This window comes from Poecilia reticulata, chromosome 7, assembly GCF_904066995.2.
Source record: "Poecilia reticulata chromosome 7, P_reticulata-male-v2, whole genome shotgun sequence".
Taxonomy (NCBI): Eukaryota; Metazoa; Chordata; class Actinopteri; order Cyprinodontiformes; family Poeciliidae; genus Poecilia; species Poecilia reticulata.
The window spans coordinates 18578406-18601740 of NC_088836.1; the positions used below are offsets into that span (position 1 = coordinate 18578406).

The window sequence follows — 23335 nt, forward strand, 5'->3', positions numbered from 1 at the left end:
AAATAGTTTGTATTTAAATAAATGTACAGAGTGGATTTTTCTTGTGGCCAGGCCAAGTCACACCATTGCAATAATCACTGATGTTGCACATTCATATGCCACACCTATGAGCTGGGATGGATTATCTTTTCATAGGAAAAGTGCTCACTATCATCAATTTAGACATATTTTGAACAATATTTGGGAAATATTGGTCTATCGTGTATATTGAAAAAGGTTTGCATGTTTGAGTTCAATTCATGACAATATAGGGGCAAAAACAAAAATTTCGAGTTTATATTTTTTGTTACATATAACCTTTCAAGGACTCTGTGGATCTCTGAGTCTAAGTGGTTTTATAGGAGTCCATGTTCTTGTCCTTTCTTTTTTTTTTAGAGGTGCGTTCCTCCTTTGGATTTAACTGCACTTTTGTTCATCAAACCCCTTTCCTCTCTTTAGAGTCTAAGAATTAAACAGATGAGAACAAAACAAACATGGTTCCTTTTTATGAATGAAACACAAATAACCCACGCTGAGAGGGACAGGTCATTACTCTATGAACTCATCATTCATAAAACAGCTTCTTGCAGTAAATTTCTATATCCTTCCTTCCCTTCTTATGTTAATGTTCCTCTTTGTTAAATAATAAGGAAGGCAGCAAGTGTCTATGTAATAAGACGGCAATAATCTTGTTTCTGTTTGAGTCTTTTGCCGTTATAATTGTGTTAGAATTGTATGTTTTTTAATTAGAAGTTGTGAGTATTTATGTGCTTAAAATACTTCTGTAATTATTGAGTGAGGACGTCCTTAAAACCTTGGGCTCTTTACGTTACCCCAACGTAAAGAGCATTGTAGTAATCCATACTGGAAATGATAAAAGCATGAAGAGAAGTTGGACCTTCAGGTCTGTTAATAGTTTCTACCCCAGAAGAAATTATGGACGACATTGTAGATCATGTGATTGTTAAGCTGCTGGGGTATTTCTCTGTTTCTCTAGGCAGATGCATGCTACAGATTCCCACTTATAACTTTTCTGGTCAATTGAACTGATCGCTTTGTGTTGCTATTTCAGTTCAGTGTGAATGTTTTCTATCCCCCATTGCTGATAAAAGGTGGTTGGATGTTGTTAGATATTTGTCAGCTGGCTTTTCTTTGATGATGATTTGAAGTGAGGAGGGTAGCTTCTGGCTAATTGGGCCTGGTCTGCTCCAGTCAGCCTGAGTGAACATAGCGCTGCAGACAGCGTGTGGTCAGTAGGATCCTGTTAGCGTCTCATTGAAAACACAAACATGATCACAAACACATGACTACTACAGGCTGACTGCAGAAAATCTATGCTCTCTGTAGGTCTGTGTGCAATAACTGTCAGTTTGACCAAACTATGGTGATTTAATCACAAAAATACTTCTTTAAAATTGTAAATATTATTAGTTGCATTTGCATCTATGTTGTAAGTCCCTTTTAGAATTTGCAAAGAAAGCGGGAACAGGACAGAGAAAAAGAGAATAAAGTGTGAAGCAGGAGATCCTAAAAAGGAGAAAGCCCTTGGGAGACAGAAAATGGAAAATGGACTAAGAAAATTGGTGAAGAAAACTGTCAGACCAGTTCATGTTTGAACCGCTACTAAACTGTCAGCTTTTAAAGCCGTCTACAGTGAGCCAGGAAGCAGGATTGCTTTAAAACCTGGATTTCTTGTCCCCGTGTCAAACAGCAGCTCTCAGTCAGCCAGTGGGATTAACGTTCCAGTTTTTCTACTGTTATGGTCTCTGTGATTTGGCATGTGACTCATCAGCCAGTCACTTTGATTGGCTACAGCTCAGATATATTTGAGGCAGCAATTAATTAGCTGTTCTGATGAAGGAAGTAGTAAGACTGGTGAGAGAGTCTAAAACTTGAAACTGTTTAAGTTGTTCAGAGGGATTAAAATGGCGTTCTGTTTTGTTGCAGGTTTTCTGTTTTATTCTTTTCTTTTTTTTTTTTATATATGTGGATCCTCTGAAGATTTTAAGGTGTTTGAATGTGGCATCTGAAAAGATTTGTCAGTAAAAGCAGAGTCTTGGCAGCCTTTTAAAGTGGCACATATTAGCCACGGTTGAGCCATGGATGAACACAGAGGAGTGTCTCATGTTGAAGGTCCTCAACACTCGGGTGGCACACAAGTCTACATCATATTTTTTCACTTTAGTTAAGTATATCTGATGAATTGTGAAGATAAACAGTCAAAAAAATGCTAAAATCATACGTGTTATTTATGGCATATTTTATTTATGAATTCTATTGTACAGATTTCAATTGACTAAATTTCTGATCCTCATATGGGTCAATTGAGAATCTCATTAAATATGAAATATCATCAGCTAGGGAAGTCCTTTTGGGTATGATGAGTCACATACTGTGCCCATAATTTCTTACAGTACATCATAAAAAGATGATAGAAATTAATTTTAAACCACTGAAAGACTGCAAACGTTTTCAAACTGCATACAAAATTACTTGTGACTTATGTAGACTGGAAATGCACCAAATTAAACTAAAAGTGAATTTAACCTTACTGAATTACAATTAGGATTACAATTACAATTAGGATTTAGACTATAATGAGATCAGTATCCACCTGTATTACTGAATTGGCTGAGATTTAATTGATTTGATGTTTAACTGGATATGAACTGTAGCTGCCTTTAGGTAAAGTGATGAAGCCCAAAACGATTCATAATAGATTAAAATTAGAATTAAAGTAATTTTCATTTACCCACATTGTATCAAAATCCCAAAAAGCTGAAAATTGATTATGTGTTTGCATGATTTCTGAATTTTTTAAAACAATTACATGAAATGGAAACATTTATCCTTATTGTAAGTAATTTAACATTTTGAGTGGAGTGACTCAGAGTCCTGACTTGAAACTGTTTGAGAATTTGCATTTGGACCCAAAGATCCAAATGCAGATACTTCTGATACTTAAATTATGAAAATATGAGTGGGAACAAGCCAAAAAAGCCCTATTAGACTAATGGTTTGACAAATGTAATGCCAGTAAAGATGTTTCCTTCGATTGCTATAAAGTTTGTATACAATATTGAACATCCAGTTTTTTTTAGTTTTTTTTATTAAACTATAAATAAAAACAGGAAATACTTTATTTCAGATCCAGAACTTCCTTTGCAATGTTCTTAACATTTATTGTGCATTAATGCTATGGATATATCAATAAACTGAATTAAACTGAGTTGAAGTTATCATTATCTTTCTGAGTTTTGTTTGCTTGAATACAATCATCAAAATTTGAGTTTCATTCTATCCTTTTGTGATTCATTGTAAAGTTTCTGCGTTTTAGTAAAACAGTTTACTTTCCTCAGCTCACTTAAGACTTAAGTCATAGGATGTTTTATCTTGGTCTCTTTGTTTTATCATGTATTACATTCGGCTACAATAATGGAATTTGTCCTTATCAAAAGCTTTTGTGTAAGTAAACACTATTCAATATTATGGATTTTTGCATTACTCAAACAATTGTTTAATCTGCCTAAGTGTGTGATGCTGTTCCCTTTTTCTCTTTCTCCTCTTATCTGCGTCTCACACACTTTACTCTCTATATGTATTTTTGTTCATGAGTTGCTAAAAACATATGAGATGTAGAGTTTATGACATTTACATTAGCATATATGTTTTATATATTACATATAATATAATATGCTGGTAGAATTTTTGTTAAAGCGCACAAGAATGAAACCCGTCCTCCTGTAGCTTTGAATATATCAAAGTATATTTTGTTTTCATTTTCTTTACAGCCTCATGTATGTCTGTGGAAGGCTTGGATGTTGAATTAGCGGGACTTTATGTCGATGTCTCCGGTTAAGGCCCCCGTTGAGCTGAGCACCCCAGTGAAGGTTTACAGTTGAATAATGTGATTATGTGTTCTGCAGATACTGGGGGCAGTGGTGTGTCATCAGTGCTCATTGTGCTGTAAAACTTGAAGCTGACAGATAATTCCTGGTTTAGCTGATTGGTTTCATTTATATGTAGATTAGTTTGAAAAAAAATATACTTCTCTAGTTATTTTCCACTTCAGAATTACTGATATTGTAATTTTAACACTCTAGTACTTATCACATTGTATGTAAACAGTGTTGTAATTTTGTTTCTGCCACTCTTAACTGCATGTGTTATACGTGAGTGTTCTGGCTATTGAAAAGTTGTGAGTTCAATTTCAGCTTTGACTCCAACACATGTTGAAGTGTCTTTGAGCAAGATCCTAAACTGTGTGTTTTCTATACATTTGTGTTTCAGTGTATGAACATGATTCTGTCAGTGCAAATGAATGAAGATGACTTGTAGCGTCTGTGGCGGGTTTGTATAGCCTGGTTAAAACCAGCCCTCTGTGCTACACTTTGTTCTCGGGTGATGAGAAACTTTTACTTCCTGGAGGCGTGGACTGTGAGTTTTTAAATTTGACCTAATTGTTAATGTTTTCCTGAAGCTTAGGAAAACATTGAAGCTTACCAAATCACCTGCACAGTAAACAACCATCCTCCGCTGTGAAGACAGAAGTGCAGAGCCAAGCGAGGCGACTGTTAATATCAATTTAATATTTGGAAATGTGACAAACGAGGGGATGAAGCCCAGACTTTGCCTGTATGCAAGATTTGTTTCAAGCGGAATATCATAGGAAGGCAATGGCCAGGCTAGTATGACTTGAAAAGCCCTCAATTATTTCAGTCTACTTGGTTACTACAGAAGCCAAAAGAGCCGTTCAAGCTATAAATTTGTCTGTCATTTTCTTGAGATTACAAGAAAATAATCTTGTTAACACAAGGAAATGAAAGTTATTGTCTTATGAGAGTGGGCTAAGTTTCTCATTATCTTTATCGGATTTGCTGGGTTGTCCAAGTAGCTGACTGCGAAGCCTGCAGCTGAATCTTAAACGCTGTTTGTTAAAAATTTTAATTTTGATTTGGTTCATTTGTTGACTCTGGGATGAAAATTTTCTGTTTCTTGAAAACCTTTCCATAAACTACATAGATATGCAGCATCATGGGATCTCTACCTTTACAGCCACAAATAGTTCTGTTGAGATGCAAACATGATTTAAAGGGTTAGTTTTAAAGAGAGGTTCTGTGAAGTTATTGGCAAGATTTGGGAGGCAGTGTATTCCTGCAGTAACAGACATATTTCATGATCAGTAGCATTCTTCATCTGCCAACAGTTTACAAAAAAATGTATCATTTCTGTTGCTTAACAGTGGCAGTAATTGTGATCTAATAATCTGAACCTTTGTTTCTCTTTTCAGAAATACAAGGAGTTTGAGCGGGCGGTGAGGGTGGAGGAGATTGATGGGCTACGACTGGTGAAGAGGCTGGCTAAGAACATGGAAGAAATGTTTCACAAGAAAGCCCAGGCTATGAAGGTATACTGCATCTACATGCCTTTTAGTCATTAACAGTTAGCAGAGGTTCTTCCCTGTCAAACATCTTTTTAAAATTACTTTACAACTGCTGGTATTTATTATTCTGTCTCAGTCCTGGATGTGTGGCTGAAAGGGTGGGTACATAGTAATATCTGCACCTGGTACTATTAAATTTGTATTATTTTACATTCATTTCCAGATGTCTGCTTCCATTTTCCAGAGGACAAAAATAAAATAATGTTTTATAAAGCAGCCATTTTCAAATTTAGCTATCCCTAAACAATATGCTATTTTGTTGACTTGCCATATCATGCCTTAATTTTAACATTTTAATCAGTAATTTGGTTTGGATTCTGAATCAATATTTTTGGTTGGACTAACTAACTGAACACACACACATAAAGAAAAAGCAAAAAAAACAAAAAACTGATTTAAAATAAGTGTTGTGATTCTTAATCTTTCTGCTTTACGTTTTTGCAGGAGCTATAGGTTGTAAACAAGTCGTGTGTCCAGAAACCCCAAAAATCTGTAACGTGGCCACATACTATAGCTACTCTGAAAACTGAAGCCAATTTCAACCTTGTTGTTGTCCTGCAATTTGTGGTATATGCAGATAACAGACTGCTGACTTTAAACAGTGCAATATTGATATATTTAATTGAGCGTTTAGAATATGCACAAAAAAAATTTCAGAAAAAAATCTTTCAATTGGAGTTTGGTAAAAAAAAAAAAAAAATATATATATATATATATATATATATATATATATATATATATATATATATGTGTGTCTGTGTGTTGTTGTTTTTTCTATGTTTTTGAGCACTATGTTTTGAAATAAACATAGTGCTCAGAGTAATTTTTGCAGTAACATATTTCACGAGCCCATAACAAATGCCTGTTTTCTTCTGCTCTATTTGTTTCTTTTATTACTTCTCATGAAGAAGTTAACTTTGAACATAAATTGATTTAGTCCTCCTTGGCTTCTCTGAGGAATCTGTGTGTGCGTGTTTGCAGGTGTTGTAACAGGTGTCCACAGTGCTTTGGCTTTCTGGCTGCTTCAGGTGATAGATCCTATCAGGACAACATGATGCTGTTAGGAGAAATTGGATTTCTCTCTGACAGTCTGATCTAAGGATGGAAACTAAAAAAAAAAAAGCAAGACAGAGGGGCACAGATAGTAGCAAAGCATTTCAATGCTTTAGCTTGCTTTGTTGCCGCTTGTGTTTGCTTTTATAGTTATGTAGAAAAGTCTTAAGCTTTTACTATAAGTTCTAAATATTTTCAAATGAATATATTAGCTAGTGCCAATATTATGCCTTTATCTTAGCACTAGCATAAGTCTTTCTTACTTTGTATTTTCAGTCTCAAAGGAAGTACCTCTTGAGCTTCCCTTGTGGTGTTTTGCATTTTAAATTATGAGTTAAAACACTCAGTGACACAAGAATTGAAAAAGCCCCAAGCACTTTCAAATGGATTTTTTTTGGCAGCATTTTGGGTGCCCGGTAGAAAAAACAAACAACTCCATACAAAGGCATGAATGATGTGTAAGCATTGAGAGAAAATATATATTTTGATACCTTATGGCAAGCACATGGTCCTGAAGTTGGTATCTCAGTCATTGCTTCCTACTGGGGAGCTATAGGCCCTTTTTTTACTGGCGAGTCACGCTGTAACCGGTTAATGTGTGGTTCCCCGGTAGTGAGCTTCTCCATTATACAGTCTGTTCCTCCCTACTGAGCAGGACGTGAGCGAGTAGTGGCTGTGGTCAACTCTCCGCTGATGTTTGCAGCAGCACTCAGTAATGGAGAATCTTTAATGTTGTGGTTCTGTTGGACTCAAATAAACCTAGATATTTCATTTTGTCCCACAGAAATTCATGACTGGCTCAAACATAACGATAAGACTTGGATAAGCTGGGTCTTTCACCAAACGCGTACATATAATGTGTGCACATTACAGTGTAAAGTTCTGCAAGAAACAAATAAGGTAAGATTTAACCCTTGTGTGGCAGGAGTTGATTCCATTAATATTTTTATCGCCAGTGGGTTTTTTTTTTAATATTTTATTTTAATTGTAATGAGTTATTAGCTATAAACATGTAATGGGCTATAAACGTGTTCTTCCAGAATGTTCTTCCTCTTTTTTTATTCCATCTTGCTCTAATATTCTGCTGCTTTTATTACCAATATTCAAATCAGTCAAGCCTGGCATGCGCTCCTTTTAGCCTTCCTTAAGTATCCCTCTCCTCTTTGTCTGTCTTTGCTCTCTCTACTCCGTCTTTCCCCCATCTCTCTGCTGTTTTTTCTAAAGTATATGTGACGCTTCAGCGATTCAATTTCCGTGCAGTCGCTCTCCCCTGCCTGTCATTGTGGCTCTATCTTTTCGTTGATCGCCCCCCACTCCTTTATCGCCCACCACCACCTGCTACGAGACGGCAGCTCCTGGTGCTGGGAGAGGGAGCACGTGTCAACGAGTGTTGTATGTGGTCCTGTTTAAGTGGACCAAAGACAGAGTATTTGTGACTTTTGTGTGTTAACGTAATACTTCTCATTAGCTCAGTCCCATGATAATAATTTATAACAGTGAGCAAGCATTCGTGGCTGTGTATTATTAATATCAGGATTCTCAAATCCCATACTTATCCACACCTCACAACCTTCAGTGTTTGTTTCAGGTTTTCCTGTCATGGAGGCAGGTGCCGTTGCTTGCAACATAAGTACACATGTCCAAGGTTAGTCCGACCGAACACAAGTAGCAACAAGTCGGTTAAACTGAAAAAAATAGACATTGCATACAGAAATAGTAGTGAGATTTGTGGAATTTCCTGTCCCAAGCAGGTCTCGCATGTTTTTTTTTTTTGTCTGCAGACTCGATATGTCTTCAATATTCTAACTTAGAATAATTTGACAGAGGTATAGTTGATCTTTTCTGATCACATCCATGGTTGCAGGTAAGATGAGGTTCTCTACAAGGGGGTTCAGTTTCTGAAACTCTGCAGTATTATGTGCCCTCAGGTAAGACACATGCACCTGTTCTCGCAAGGAATCAAGAGACTTTTATGATCTCCTGGGTCGTCGGTTCATCTTTTAAAGTAGTCCACGGCTTTACTTTATAAGAATGGTATTTTGTTTTACATTTTACATTTTGGTTTACATAACCACAAAAATGGCATTTTTGTGGTTATGATGTGATTTATGTCACATCATAACCACCTCTCTAAATCTTAGGGGGTCTCTGTTTAACAATCCAAAAAGCACTGACTGCTCTGATCTGTGCTTTTTGACAAAACTGGAAGATTTATGGATGTCCTAGAAAGTATGCTGACAACAGTAGATCCTCTGCACCCTGAAATGTGTTAGGTGGGTTCTAGATTTCCAAATATCCTGTCACAGTAAATTAAATTGAAATATGAGGACTTTTGGAAACCACACAGTGACCTTGGACTCTTTTTTTTCTGTGAGGTGTTTTCTTTCAGTTTCAGCTGATCGTCCAGAACCAATATATGATTGTTCTTTGAAGGGACATAAATATTATTTATCTTTCAAAAACCAACAGGATAATGTGTTTATAATTGGATTAAGGAAGAATCTTAACCCAATTTTTAATTACTTTACTTAATCATTTCCTGAATCGGTGGGGTGCTCGTTTGCTACAACCAATCCTTCCTTTTACTGTCAGTGCTGCTGAAAAACAATATTTTGTGCAAGCTGAAAGTGGTAAATGGTAAGAAGCGGTAAAGGCGTAGTTATCAAAGTTGAAAGGCGTGGAGGTATTGTAATGCCCACTTTGAAGTCGAGCGAGGCTATGTTTCATGTGACAAACACACTTCAAAGGCGAGTGGATGCCATGCTGCTAGCGGTGTTTCTTCTGTAATGTCATTTGGTCTTTGCTCTGATATCATTTACCTGTGGCAGCTTCACTCCTGTTGTCATCAGCATGATTGTCACTGTGGAGAGTGGGACATTTCTTACTGGTGTACTTTTCTTCTGAAAGTATGCCAGTAAGAAATTGCTCATAGGATTTAAAAGGAAATTTCTCTGTGTGAAAAGAATCATGTGAATTTTATACGCCAAAGTGCACTTTGAATTTCTGTTTCAGCATTAGCATTAGCAGCCTCTGGGAGATTACTTAAATTGATATGTAGTTTCTAAAAAGTTTTTTTTCTTCCTATTTTCACAACTCAATTCTCATTTTAGAATTTCAGGCTTGAGTTTGCATCAGTAATAGTTTCAAAATACATGCCTTTTGCTTTCTAATTTCTGTATTTCGAGCTTAACATTAAGCAAATGACTTTGACTGGTATTTGAGTTAAGGTTGCAAGTAAGTATGGCTTGATATGTAGGAAAATACACCTTGATCTTTTTCCCCTCCTGCTGGTATTTTACTCATTTCAGCAGCCGTCCCTCAGCCTCAGATCTGTGTGTTTCCTCATAAGGATGATAGTGTAAACTATTAACTTCTGATGTCAGACCAGCTATATTCTCCTTCTTCTCCAGCTGTTTTTCCACCACTGAGAAATCAAAGGATAGAGAATGAAAGTTTTTTTTTGTTTTTTTTTTACAATGATGAAATTATCAATACAGGTGGGAGAGGTAAATGTAAGAAAAGACAAGTCAAATATTCACTCTAAGCCTGGAATAAAAATTAGGAAAGAGGAGATGTGAGAAAAAGACAGAGGAGGGTGAAGGTTTGTGACAGAGCTGGGTTGAGAACTTCATATTTTCTTCAGTCAGCAAAATTACTGAGAACTGTCAACTATTGATTATTTGGACTTGACGTTTCCCCTTAATCTCTTTGTCTCTGACTCTTTACTATGCTCAGCCCACTTGGCTTGGATCCAATCTAAATCTGTTAAACAGAGGAAGTAAAGTGTCAGAGAGCACTATCTCATTTTGTTGATGCTGCACCATTCCTTGGCTCCTATGAGGATATTAATTGCTGTCCCTAGTACTATTGATGGGCTGAGCGAAGCCAATCCCACCCATCTCGAACCCTTGGCAGAACCAGGACCCAAAGGACCTGCCCTGCTGCTGTATTAGGCCAAACCTTACTTTGCATTTGTGGTTAGAACCAAGGCACAGCTGTACATCAGCAAGTTGTCCATGTAGATTTACATACAATTATTTAGTTTGCAAGTATTACGTATAGTGACTTCCACACCCACCAACAGTATAAATGAATGAAGCTGAACGTTTTGTTTCTGGTCTTAATAAAAGAGATGTTGTTGTTTCTAAGTTGTATAATTAAGTAGACACATTTTCACACAACGTATTGAGGATTAATTCACTTTGATGCCAATTTGTAACCCCAGCTCATGTGTTCACCATGTTTCTCGTGAATGTTTAGTATTGCCATAACCTAGAAAGATTGGAAATCAACATGTTTAAATCTGACATAAAATGCAATTCGGTTATGTAATTCAATTTATCTCAGTTTACTTGTGTAGGCATTTTTTCACTGCACTTAGAAAGAGGTAAAATTAACATATGGTCCTGCCGCATGAAAATGTCAAGACATATTTAGCTACAGGATGATCAGTTTCTCAATATACAAAAGCACAAAGTTGGTTAATAATACATTTTTGATCAAGATTTTTTTGCAACTTCTCATGTGGAGTGTAAGTAATAAGCGGCGATGACAATGAGAGCATATATGTCGAATTTTTAGAGAACTTTATTTGCATCCACTTAGTAGAAAAATTAGATATTTCACCTTGACACAACTCCTAAACCATGGTGTCAAAAATTAGCTCAATGTGAAAGGCTTGGTCATGTAACATATACAACATTAAGCCATTAAAAACAGCATGTGGGTAAACAAAACAACTAGCATTTACAGATTTTTTGAAAAATAATGTTCATGTTTGCCCCAAAATCCATCATTGGTAGTTTCTTAAATTATTATTCTCTAAAGATTTTATATTATATGCCTATTTTACACTTTGATATTGCACTGAGCCCTTACCAAACCCAAACTATCAAAGACTCATTTCCCAGAGTAGATTGAGTGGATTTTTAAAAAATTGCGTTAAGCCCAAAGTTGTCAAAGCAGGTCTGAAACATCCCTAAAGTGGTAACAAGTTACTGCATGGGCAGTTTATAAAGTATTGTGAAAGACAACTGCATAAGTTAGGAACAAAGGAAAATTAAACTTTAAAAGACAAAATAGACTTCTGAATGTTTTGGTTTCCTCTAACTGCTTGGAGTTTCCCAGCAAACTTAAAAGAGAGGAAGTTAAACTTAATTCAAAATACAAATGTTCACTAAATCAGCAGCTCACAGAACCTCTGGATACGCTTTTATACAGGTATGTTCAGCGTTCGACCTGCTGGGCCTCCTGTTCTGGGTTACCCTGGTAGAACATTGAGATTCAGGTCACTGCCCTCAGAAATGTGTTGAGTCAAGGCTTTATGTGTTGCGCAAAAAAAAAAAGAGGCAAGAGATGTCGGTACTGGCTGGTCAATAATGTATGTGAGCCAACCTGCCTCTCCTTTTCTGACGGCCTCTTTTAGCATAGCTCAGCTGCGCATGACAACCTCTGAAAACCTTGACAGATTTATAGCTGCATCTATAATGAATAGCATTTGCTAAGGTCATTGGCTTCAGCCCTCAGGATACCCTCCACACGGTAGGCGAGGTGCTCAAACAACAATCAGCCTATCAGACTGACAGCTAAATGAGGGGGATCGTTGATGAACTTTTGAGAGAGTAAACAAGAGAATCCATTTATGGGCAAAGCATAATTACAAGATGTCGAGTAATGAAAAGAGGTAGATGAGTTCAAATGTCAGGAAAATACAATGGGCGGTAAAAGTAGGTGGGATTAAAGAAAATAATAAAAAAGTGAAAATAAACTGTTTATTCAAGGTGAAAGGCTTTGCTTTTGTTTAGCTTTATAAAGAGGGGTGAAAAGGTGGCACTATTATGTTATAATTACGAGTTTAGCCTCTCAACACAGAGGTTTTAGGCTCATGCCCCTCTAAGCCTAATTAGTAATTGTGCCACCCTTGCCAGCAATGGTCAGCAAGCGTTTATGATTACTGGCAATCAATCTATTACATCTCTGTTAAGGAATTTTTGCCCAGTTTTTTTCACTAAATTGAAAGGTATTCAAGGCGTAACCCCTTGTTTAAGGTAACCCCAGAGCATTTCGTTTCATCTGGTGTAAGTAAGTTATGATTTCGTTACATCAAGTTGTTCCCAAAGAAGCATTGCGGTGCCGGACAGTATCACTATCACTGTCACTATCACTGTCATATTTAAGTGTTGGGATCTAAACAGCACTTTTCTCTGGTTAATCTACAGAATAGTTTTCTATGAGTCTTTGAAATGATCAGTTTGTATTTTGGGAAACGTAACGGGGGCCTTTGTGTATCTTTTGGTTTTGCAGTGGTGAAATCCCAAAGTCAGAAAAGGAATTTGTGAATTTTTTTTAGATCGTAACATGATGTGTTTTTTTTTTAGTCTATTTGTGCTGGTTGAAATGTTCTTTGTAAATGATTTCTTCTAATGTAGGTCAGGCAGCCATTAGGCCGGGATGTAGCTGGAGAAATTCACCAAACAACGCTCAACTGGTTTGGATTGATACTCCACTAAGAAATGAAATAATCATTTGAAAACCTCTTAGTACTTACCTTTGTATTTAATTTTGTCTGAGGCTTAAACTGATACATTGAAGTTGAAGAAAAACACAATAAATATGTGCATTTTTACTTTGCAAGTAAAAAGAAGTAATATTCGGTTTGATTCATAGTAATAAGTTTACCTTGGCAAGTGTCTCTAATTCAAACTTAAAGCATGATCTATTTGAACTAATAATTTCAAATGGTCATTGCTAGAGAAAAATATATTCTTAAGGTCCAAAACCTATTTCTGTAATTTTCAAACAATACCCAGAAGTAAAAGTTTGACCAAATCAATGTCGGATTTGACCCCATTCTTTGTAGAATCAAAGCTTCGTAGTGCAGACTGAGGTCAGCAGACAAATATCAGAAATGTATAATCACTTTCAGATACTACTGTGGGATTCCTCTAGTCTATCAAATGCAAACACCAAAGCAAGTGTTTTCTGTCTTTGTGTCTTTAGCTTTTACCTAATCTGCTTCACTGTATGCATATGAAAGTGTGCATTTGTGATCAAACAGGTGTGCTTTTCCGCCAGCCACCAGGCCCTGCCTCTTTGACTGTATCAGCTTAATTATTGTTGTCATCTTGTAAGCCCAAGACTCAGCAAAGCAACTAGAGACAAAAAGTAATTTCCTCTCTTTCTAATCTGCTCCATACGCTGTGGACTACTTGTTGATAAAAAAAAAAAAAACAGCTGGGCAGGTTCATTTGAATGCATGGTGGAAACACACACCTTTGTGAATCAGTCAGAAAACACACACAGCAAACCCGCATTTACTGAAATGAAAGCACGCCTCCTAGACTGTTAATCCTGGTGAAATCTTGATATTTACAGGAGTTTAAAACAGACAAACAGTTGCTCTCACTGTTTTCATCCAGCAGCTCTTTTGCAACAGCTTCCTGAATGCCTGTCGCATATTTTGGTTCCTTTGCATTGCATTTAAAAGAAAATCCAATATTCTTTAAGGTGTTTTTAAGGAGATCAGACTTTGAGATAGGGTTATTTTCAAATCATATTTAATCCAGCGTTCGTATGTGCTTTTGTTTCTTATATATACTTTGCAGTGCACATGCAGCAATTGTTTTCTGTTATTTCTGTCTTTGCTACCTCTCAATGAAAATGCACAACTTCACCGACCTGAATGCAAACATGTTCTTATAATGTCAAACATTCTGAACTGGTTTTCAAAAACATTGCAAGATGTCCTGTGCCTCTCTGCTCTGCCCATTTCTGTCAGCCCATCACAGACCAAGAGGGTAGCAGAACAAATGCAAACATGACTCTATATAGCTGAATAGAAGCAATCACAAAATATGCAACAATATGCAATGGCCAGGTGTGTTGCTATGGTGAAGAAAATGATTTGCTAGAGCCTAGATTACAGTGTTTGCTTCCCAAAACAGCTTGCCTACACACATTACGGCATCACAACACACACCCATTGCTCAGCTAAAATAGGATGGCTGATTGCAGTAGTTTAGTGGTGAAAGCCATTTGAATGGAAATGTGAAATGGAAGTTCATTACTAAAACTCTAAGGCAGTGAAACCAGATGTGAACGGGAGAAGCTGGTCAGAGTGAAAAAGCACAATGAGCATCACATCACATTTATATAAAAAGAAGTGTGTGTAGCTGTGTGTTTGTAAGACATCATTTAGAGTTAAGGCCTGAAAAGTATTAGCTTGATCCCTCACCTTGTGCATTAGTTGATCATTTTTCAAAAATAATGGATATTTCTTAGTCAGACATGAGAATTGTGCATACATGCACAATATAGTGCATTTCTACTGAGTTGCTCTTAATGGTATTTTATGGATCAGATTTTAGCAAACACTGGCTTATAATGGCACTTTAAATTTTGATTACATTTTTGATAATTTTCTTAGCAAGAACCGATTTGCAAACTGAAAATGCTTCAGTATATGCCATTTTTTAAAAATAGGACTTCGAGAGACTTTTGACAATGCTTGACTGAAATCTTATTGAGCATATTTTGACTTGATTAGAAAAGTTGGGACTTGTCTAGAAAGAAATATGTGCAAGTATGAAATAAAGGCAATACAATATAAAAAAAGAGGCAATGGTGAATAAGAAAGTGTAGATCAACACAACCTTGTCTTAACTAATAATGAACATGAAACAGTCCATGATTGTCTGGCAGTCTAACTTACAAGTAAGCAATGAATCATGTTAACATTTAATGCCAACTTAGAAAATCAATGGGCTTTATAAATGTGCAATGTAATTTTTTCTTCCTGCTAATCATCAATAACTACTGATTCTCTTTAATCCAACTACCTATGGTATTGCTACTTTTGGCTGTTAGCCAACAGTAACAACCAAACTGAATAGCAACTTGCCATCTAAGTAGATCTGGTAGATGGTGGAACATGTTTGTAAATCAATCTCTCTTCTCAGTTTCTAGAACAAAACTGAAATAAAGGAAATGATGTCTCCAACGACAGCTGATTTAATGGTATAGTCAACAATGGTACAATTTATTGGGTCCATCCATCCAACCATCCATTTTCTTACACCCTTGTCCCTCAGTGGGATCGGGAGGGTTGCTGGTGCCTCTCCAGCAAGCGTACCGGGCGAGAGGCGGGGTCACCCTGGACAGGTCACCAGTCTGTCGCAGGGCAACACAGAGACACACAGGACACACAATCATGCACACACACACTCACAGCTAGGGGCAATTTGGAGAGGCCAATTAACTTGACAGTCATGTTTTTGGACTGTGGGAGGAATCCGGAGTACCCAGAGAAAACCCACACATGCATAGGAAGAACATGCAAACTCCATGCAGAAAGACCGGGGCCATAAACATTATTTATTAAAAATGTCCAAACAAAGAATAAAATGTATCCCAAACTAACGTCATGTTGTTCAGGTGTTTCACACCAGACCAGCACAAAACTGCAGCTTTAACTGAACGCTGACCAGAGCTGTACAATTTCTCGCTCCTTATTTGGATCCCCGTTCTTCCGAGAGACGTTCGGCTTTCAGGGCATGCCGCTCTAAAAGTCGATGCATGCGCTCCCGGTGCTGCTCAGGATTAAACTCATAATCACGCTCCTCCATACTGTGCAGCTCTCTGATACCAGACGGTGTACACCGCTGTGCTTGAAATGTTGTTTGGAGTTTGCGGTGACGTAAATCAACAAATGCAGTCTGCTGTCAATCAAATTCCTTGTGCGTAAATTCACAGCTTGATGTGACTTGTGCTACCCCCGAAGAGGGTACAAAAACGGAGAAGAGCCAAGCAGAACTACTCAGGATCCAATGGAGATGAATCTGACCGAGGCATCAGACTGGGGCAGAACTGGTTAAAGTAGCGACTTTTGAAACCAGGTCTCAGAGTGGGACTTTACTGGAACACCCCATGTGGAGGTGTGAAGTGTTCTGTGTGGGAACATACACAGAACGCTGCAGGATTTGTCCTATGCATGCACGGGTATATAACAGTGAAGAAAATCACAGATTACATTGTACTGTTTGTGCTATTTAGCCATTTCAGCTTAGCATCTTCTAATACAGAATATTTGTGTGTTACATGACCACATGGTTCATCAGGACTTTCAACATGTTAAAATCATAAACAACAGGAACATAAATATAAACATTTTCCCAAGTCAAGATTCAAAAATACCAGCAGTTTCCAGACAATGGTCTCATGTAAGCCAACCCTAATATTCTATAAACATATTTTTTCAAGGTTTTTTTCATAATTGTCTGATGTGGCAGATCTTCACAAAAACAAGCAAAATCAAAATGTTAGTTCTTAGAGAGATTGTAAAAAGCCTAAAACTGACTCAAAGCAGAAAGATCCCGACCTGCATCACCCTAAAGACACAGCAGACGGTACCAGCAAGAGGGGGATGATGGAGTGACTTCATGTGTGGCTGTTTGTCAGTGTGCATGGTAATGGTTGTTTGAGCGAAGTATGCAAGTGTAAGACGGCATGAGCCAATGAAGTCTGGCTTCACTGGGATCCAGGAGTCCAGGACAGTCATTACCTCTCCCGTTGAAGCATTAAGGAAAATTACTTCTTTTTATGAGACTGAGAAATGTTTGCCTGCTCTGTGTGTCTCTGTCCTTAAGAGTATTAATGTTATTGTGACACTTGCACCGATAAGTTTTGTATGGAGCTTTTCTTGCCTATTACTTTCAAATTACAAAACCGATTCACATCTCTGTTGAAGCTATACTGTTATCTTCTCTATTCCTGCAGCGATTGGTGGAGGCAGCAGAGGAAGCCCATCTCCAGCATGAAGAGAATCCAGACCTGCAGGTGAGTCAAAACGTGCATTTTTATTTTTTATTTTTTTTTATGTGAGTCAGTATTGCTTCAACGCAAACTTAATTTCAATCAGCATGCTCATCCCTTATTCTTAGAGGATTAAAGCAAATCCTTGTTGACTATCAAAGTTAGAGCTTTTGTTGTTAATTCTTTGTGAGGATAAAATAAGGCAGTAATCCTCTGTAAAAACAAGAAAGGTTGATAAGAAAAGACATTTTGAAATGGGTTCTGCTGTTTAACTCGAGTACAGTAAATTATTTCCCGTTAACAGGACAGCTCCCATTAAAATTATTCACACTCATGTATTTCAGTGTGTCACCTTCAGCTGTGGTCTCACTGGCGCTGTCGGAAAAACAAACTCAAATCTGAAAAGGAAACTTTTGGTTGCATTGATTCCTACACTGCCGTTTTTGCATAAAAATATATGAAATAGGTTCAGAAACCCAACGGAAATATCAATTCAGGTTTCAGTGCATAATCAGATAATGTTTTTGTAGCCTTGGAGATGCCTTTTTTTAAAAAAATGTATGTTAATTCATTTTGGGGGAAAAATAACTAAACAAAACTATAAGGCGTTAGTCCTAGACAGGCTTAGCCTGAGTTGTAGTGTTGAATGTACTTTTAATTGTTTGTGTAAACTCTGTACATGATAAAGTAACTAAATAATTTAACTGTGTATGTCTAATCACTGGAGGAATATGTAAGCCCCAAATCTGCTTGTGTGGGTTTTTTATTATTATTTTTCGTGACCATGAATTCATTTTAGCCAAAATATAGATCTTTATCGTTTTAGTCTTAACTAATTTAATTTACTTTTCTAGTTTATTTAATCGTGAAATAAACTACAGTATTCACATTTTAATTAAATGTAGATAATGATAAATATGATATTAAGCAGTGAAATTCCCATGCACATACATGCATGCTCCAAAACACACACACACACACATGCACACAATCACATTCTAAACTATTTCAGAGAAGTTCCTCCTTCTGTTCTGCAGATTTGAGCAAATTCTTTTTATTCTAATCACATCTGCGCACACTCCCCCAAACCAAGCTGCTGCCTTCATGGTTCTGCCTCAAATCCATTTTAACAGCTTTAATTTTGTGTGAGTACTGCTTTGAATTGTGTATGTCATGTGCGTTTGGCAGTGGTGTGGATGTGCACTTGGTCGTGTATGTGTGTGTGTGTGTGTGCGTGTGCGTGTGTGTGTGTGTGTGCTTGATGTTTGTGCCTGAGCTTGCTGAACGTCAAGCACAGTTTAGAACAGAGTTTGTTAAAGTAGGAGGAGCAGCACAAACTTGAGGTCTTAAGAGGAGCTATGATACTAAGTCGACTTTGGAGAATTTGCAGCTAAACCACTTATAAACTGAGTGCTGGTATCTGTGCCTGCTTTGAGTAAGTGTTTACTTTGTCGGTTCTTCAGAGTATTACAGTGAATGCCATGCGGTTTTCTGCCAACGCAGGCGATTAAAGGTGATTAGTTACTAAATTAACTACTGTCCAGCCCTGTGAATTGGACCAAATCTTCTTGGTGGTGATCTTGATCTTTACACATTCTCTGAATTTTCTAACTTCCTTAAAAAGGAAAAATAAAATCCTTTAAAGTACAAGTAAAGATAATATGATTTTATCGCAACACCAGGAAGGCAAAATTAGCTATTTTGGTAAAATTATTATTGACATTAGTTATGTTTGAAGATTATATGAATATGACAATGAAAATGACCTGGGCTGAAAATGGCTCATTTTATTTTCAAACAACTTGAATGTGAAACTACAGTACGAAGGCACTCTCCTGATATTTAACCATTTTTTCCATTTTAACTGCATTCTGAGTGCAGATTTTGTTCAGCTTATCCTTAGTGTGGAGCGTTACTGTGTTCACACACACAGCCACTCACCAATGTGATTTAATTTTTTTTCCTAATCTCACTTGTTCTGGAGAATTCTGAAAAGATTGTAGCTATTTTTTAACTAACCCTCACACTGTCTTAATAGATAGGGTCATTTAGATCCCACAAGTTTTTCACTTTGTGCATGGTGTGGCGGGGTGGCACTGACCCTGTGTGCCCTTTTACGAGATTTGTTTGTGTGGTTCCAGAATTTGACTGTCTGATGGGACGACTCCCCCGCTTCCCGTTGTCTGTCCATGACATTTTCACGCTTCTCCTTAGCGTTACAGTAAGGCTGCAGGAGTGTTAATTAATTATTCAGCAGGGTAAAAATCATTTTTCATATCCCCTTTTGTATTGAATTTGAAATTTTTATATTTTTTTTAAATCTAGTATTTCAAGAGATGTGCTCATTTTCTAATACAAAAAAAAAATGGGTTGAAGTAAAAAACATGAGAAAAAAAATCGAAATCTTAATCTACCAAAGACTTTAATAGTTTTGGGATTAACTGTAGGTATAAATGGAAATGCCTATAGGCTGTACGAAATAATAACTTAACTTTAGAAATTGACTTTGTTTGTTGTTTTTTTCTGATGTATGCCATGTTCCTCAACATGTTTTGCTATGTAGTGATAAGTTATTTTACAGCTTTTTAAGAATCTCTAAAAATTTACAATATTGTTTTATGGATGTTTTCTAAAGCTTTAATATTTAGAAATTTACATTTTTACTCACAGAACATATTTTCATAAGATTAACACAATTATTTACTTTCTTTAATTGTACGCCCTACAATAAGGTAGATAAAATGAACATATAAAGGGAAAGTGTTAAGAGCAATATTTATTTTGTTGGTTGTTGAGAGGTACCGCTGCCTGGAGACGAGCATTTTCGGCACAACCACTTCAAAGTCCTTTTACGTCTTATCACACAGTGATTATGTACCAAAAGGAGAAATAATGTTTTCATTGCAAACTGATTTTTTATTTCTGTCAAAGCACGCAATTATTTTATCCCATGATATATGTGACAGGATTGATATTTTTATTTAGTCTTAACAGTTCAGCTTCAATTTTATAATATTTTGTAAACATTTGCCACTTTTCTATTGCAGAAGTAGAGGGAATATTGAGGATCTCTAGCAGTTTTTAGAGTGAAGGGAGTCAAACATCGATTGAAAGAAAAGCAGGTTTCACAGCAAACTAACAATAACTAGAAATGAGGCAAAGAAACCATGAGGAAGACGGTGGATTACTGAAATAGATGAAGTAATCATCTATTTCAGATGATTACTTCATCATCTGAAATAGATGATGAAGTAATCATCATTACTTCATCATCTATGAAGTAATCATAGATGATCATCTATGATTACTTCATAGATCATCATCTATGATTGTCTATGAAGACATACAACTGTCTGACATACAACTAACTGTTCTATGTCAGTTGTATGTCAACTGTTTCTCCCTACTCATTCTTACATTAAATTCTCAAAATTCTTGCTTTTTATTGACTATTAAGGCATATCTTTATACTCAAATATTTATTATTGTTTGGAGTCAAAGAGGTTTGCATTGCGATAGGTAAATTATAAGAGAGATTAGGATTAAACTATGTCTCTATTGACTTGTAAATCTCTCTTGTAAATCTCTTGCAAACTCTTGGCTTTACAAAACCGATATTCTTTTAGATAGTGGTTTCACATAAAAACCACTATCTAATATATATATATATATATATATATATATATATATATATATACACAAAATTTATTGTGCAAATATTTTTGCATAATGTTACAGATATGTGTTAAAACAGTAGCATATGCCACTTACATGTCATGTACAGGCTTGTTTTTTTCATTTAGTGCCTGATGGGCATAATCATAGAGTGGGATCACAATAGCGTTTTATGCCAGTAATTATTTGGCAGGGATGAAATGAGCCCAACATGGTGAGTGCCTCTTGGCGCTTTAATGGCACAGCCTGAGCCAATGCTACGTGGTAGAGGAGTGTAGTGTGTTAGAATATTTACGTGAAGATTAGAAAAACATATATTGAACCAGCATGGCAAGAATGCGTATCTAGGTCTTTGAGAATAGATAGAAAAAAAGCAAAAATAGAGAGAGTTCAAAAAGAAAACTTTAACATGCAATCAGAGTCCTGAAGTCATTAGTAGATGGTTGTTTATGGTATTTGGACACAGTAATAGCATTTTGATAAAAGATTTAGATTATGAGGTTTTACAGCACGATTAGTGGGCCAGGAAAAGACATACAATAGTATCATAGCACTCACAAAAACCACACACCTCAAATTTGTCATTAGACATGCACTCTTGAGCTCACAACAAGAATTAAATAATTTTTGATCGTGGGTACTTCAGTAACAACATGGCAAAATATTTGTACATAAAAAGAATTTTCCTCTCTACCAGTTATCTGAATTGTAAACTTTAAAAAAGGTCACAAAGTAAAGTATTGCTTGAATTATTGAGCTATGACGATATGGCCTGCATTCCCAAGCATTCCCATTTTTCCTCCAAATGTAACAATGGTCATTGTTCCCGAGGATGAACTAGACTTGTGCAGCGTCACAGTTCTCTTCTTGATATCTTGACTGATTTTTTTATTTTTTTTACTTTCATGTCAAACAACAAAGCAATGTGTTCAAGGTGTGGACTTAACTAAAGATACACCGGTGAATATATTTTAATTTATGAAACGTTTCCTAAGACATGACATCATCACCTGGGCTTCATCACCATTGTTAAAAGAAAATGAGGAGAAATAAACTTCTGATTTTAAAAATTTTAATAAAGAACTCTGACATATTTTTTCTCTCATTATTGTGCGTCTAGGAAATAGAAATAATTTGTTATTCTAACAGACCTAAAGTTTGATCTTATTCAACTAAGACAATGATTGTATTTTTATTTTACTTCCGTTTATGTAGACTTCTTGTTTCAACTGTTTATGTCTTGTCAGGTATTGACAAGACATAAACAGCCCTCCAGTATTATAAATATAATACACATATCACAATCAAATACTTACCAAAGTGTAGAAATGCTCACATTACTATCATTAAGCCAGGAACATGTTTCTTCATTTACACAAAACTGGAGTGTTTCATTTGGATGCTCCACTATAATGTTAGCATGCTAATACATGCTACTTTGTGTGTTTTGGCAAATTTAGTTTCAATTGTTCTGTTGCTAATTGCTTTTTTTTCTCCCCTTTTTCATTATGCTAGGCACAAATGAAACCAATCTACCCGCACTTACGCTTAGAGCCGTATCAGTTGTTGATTTGCATGTAAAATGCACACACGTCTTCATGAGACGTCTATCCGTACACCTGTGTTTGCGTGTGTGTCCGCGTGTTCTCGTCTCTGATGGTGGCAACCCTAATAGTGCGTTTTACTGCAGCACATGGTGAATAGACGGTAATTATCACCAGCTGAACTAAAAATACAGCTTCCATGCTGTAGGGTGAAACCTCCTCCATCACTATTCGGGGGTTTATTATAAAATGTTTGTGTGGTTTATAGCTACTGGATACATATTTGGCTGGCAGCGGTTTGATAGGAATTTCCTTATCTATCTTTTCCAGAGCTCTTCTGCTTCCATGTGAAATTGGCACGGTAATCTGCTGCGATTTTCCTCCCTCACTCATTTACCCTGTGCTGTAAATAGGAAAGCAAGAGAGCAGTCTCCCATGGCCTCTACAGCCAATGAAAGCCTTCCTAGGAGGTTGGAGACAAAACACCCAATTGCTGTCTCTTATGCTCACTAAAAATGTAGCCCTGATCTGAAGGGAGCAATAAAAGAAATGCTTTGTCCTTTACTTTTTTATTTATGCATTGCCCTTGCTTTTCCTGTCTGGGATGTCACTGGAGAGGACAGAGAGATGGCCGCATGGTTGTTGATTTGCCAATTTGCTGTCCCTACTGGTAACAAAAACGGTTTGACCTGCACGTCTGTGTATTCATTGTATTGCCTACCTCGGTGCCCTGCCACATACATTTCCAGTAATGTGAAGGAGGATTATTTTTAAGCCAGCCTTTCGAGTGGTAGTTTAGTCTCTCAAACATATAATGTGCAATTACACTCCA

The 23335-nt window shown here is 36.6% G+C and overlaps 1 protein-coding gene across 1 annotated transcript in view; it reads left to right on the forward strand.

Annotated features, from left to right (window-relative positions):
• The window catches only part of cacna2d3a (calcium channel, voltage-dependent, alpha 2/delta subunit 3a), a 113314-nt gene that overhangs the window by 15147 nt on the left and 74832 nt on the right, over positions 1 to 23335 (forward strand). The window contains exons 3-4 of the mRNA XM_081609056.1: positions 5270 to 5386; positions 17249 to 17308. Of these exons, the coding sequence (XP_081465182.1) occupies positions 5270 to 5386; positions 17249 to 17308 (177 nt within the window). The remainder of the gene's footprint in view (positions 1 to 5269; positions 5387 to 17248; positions 17309 to 23335) is intronic.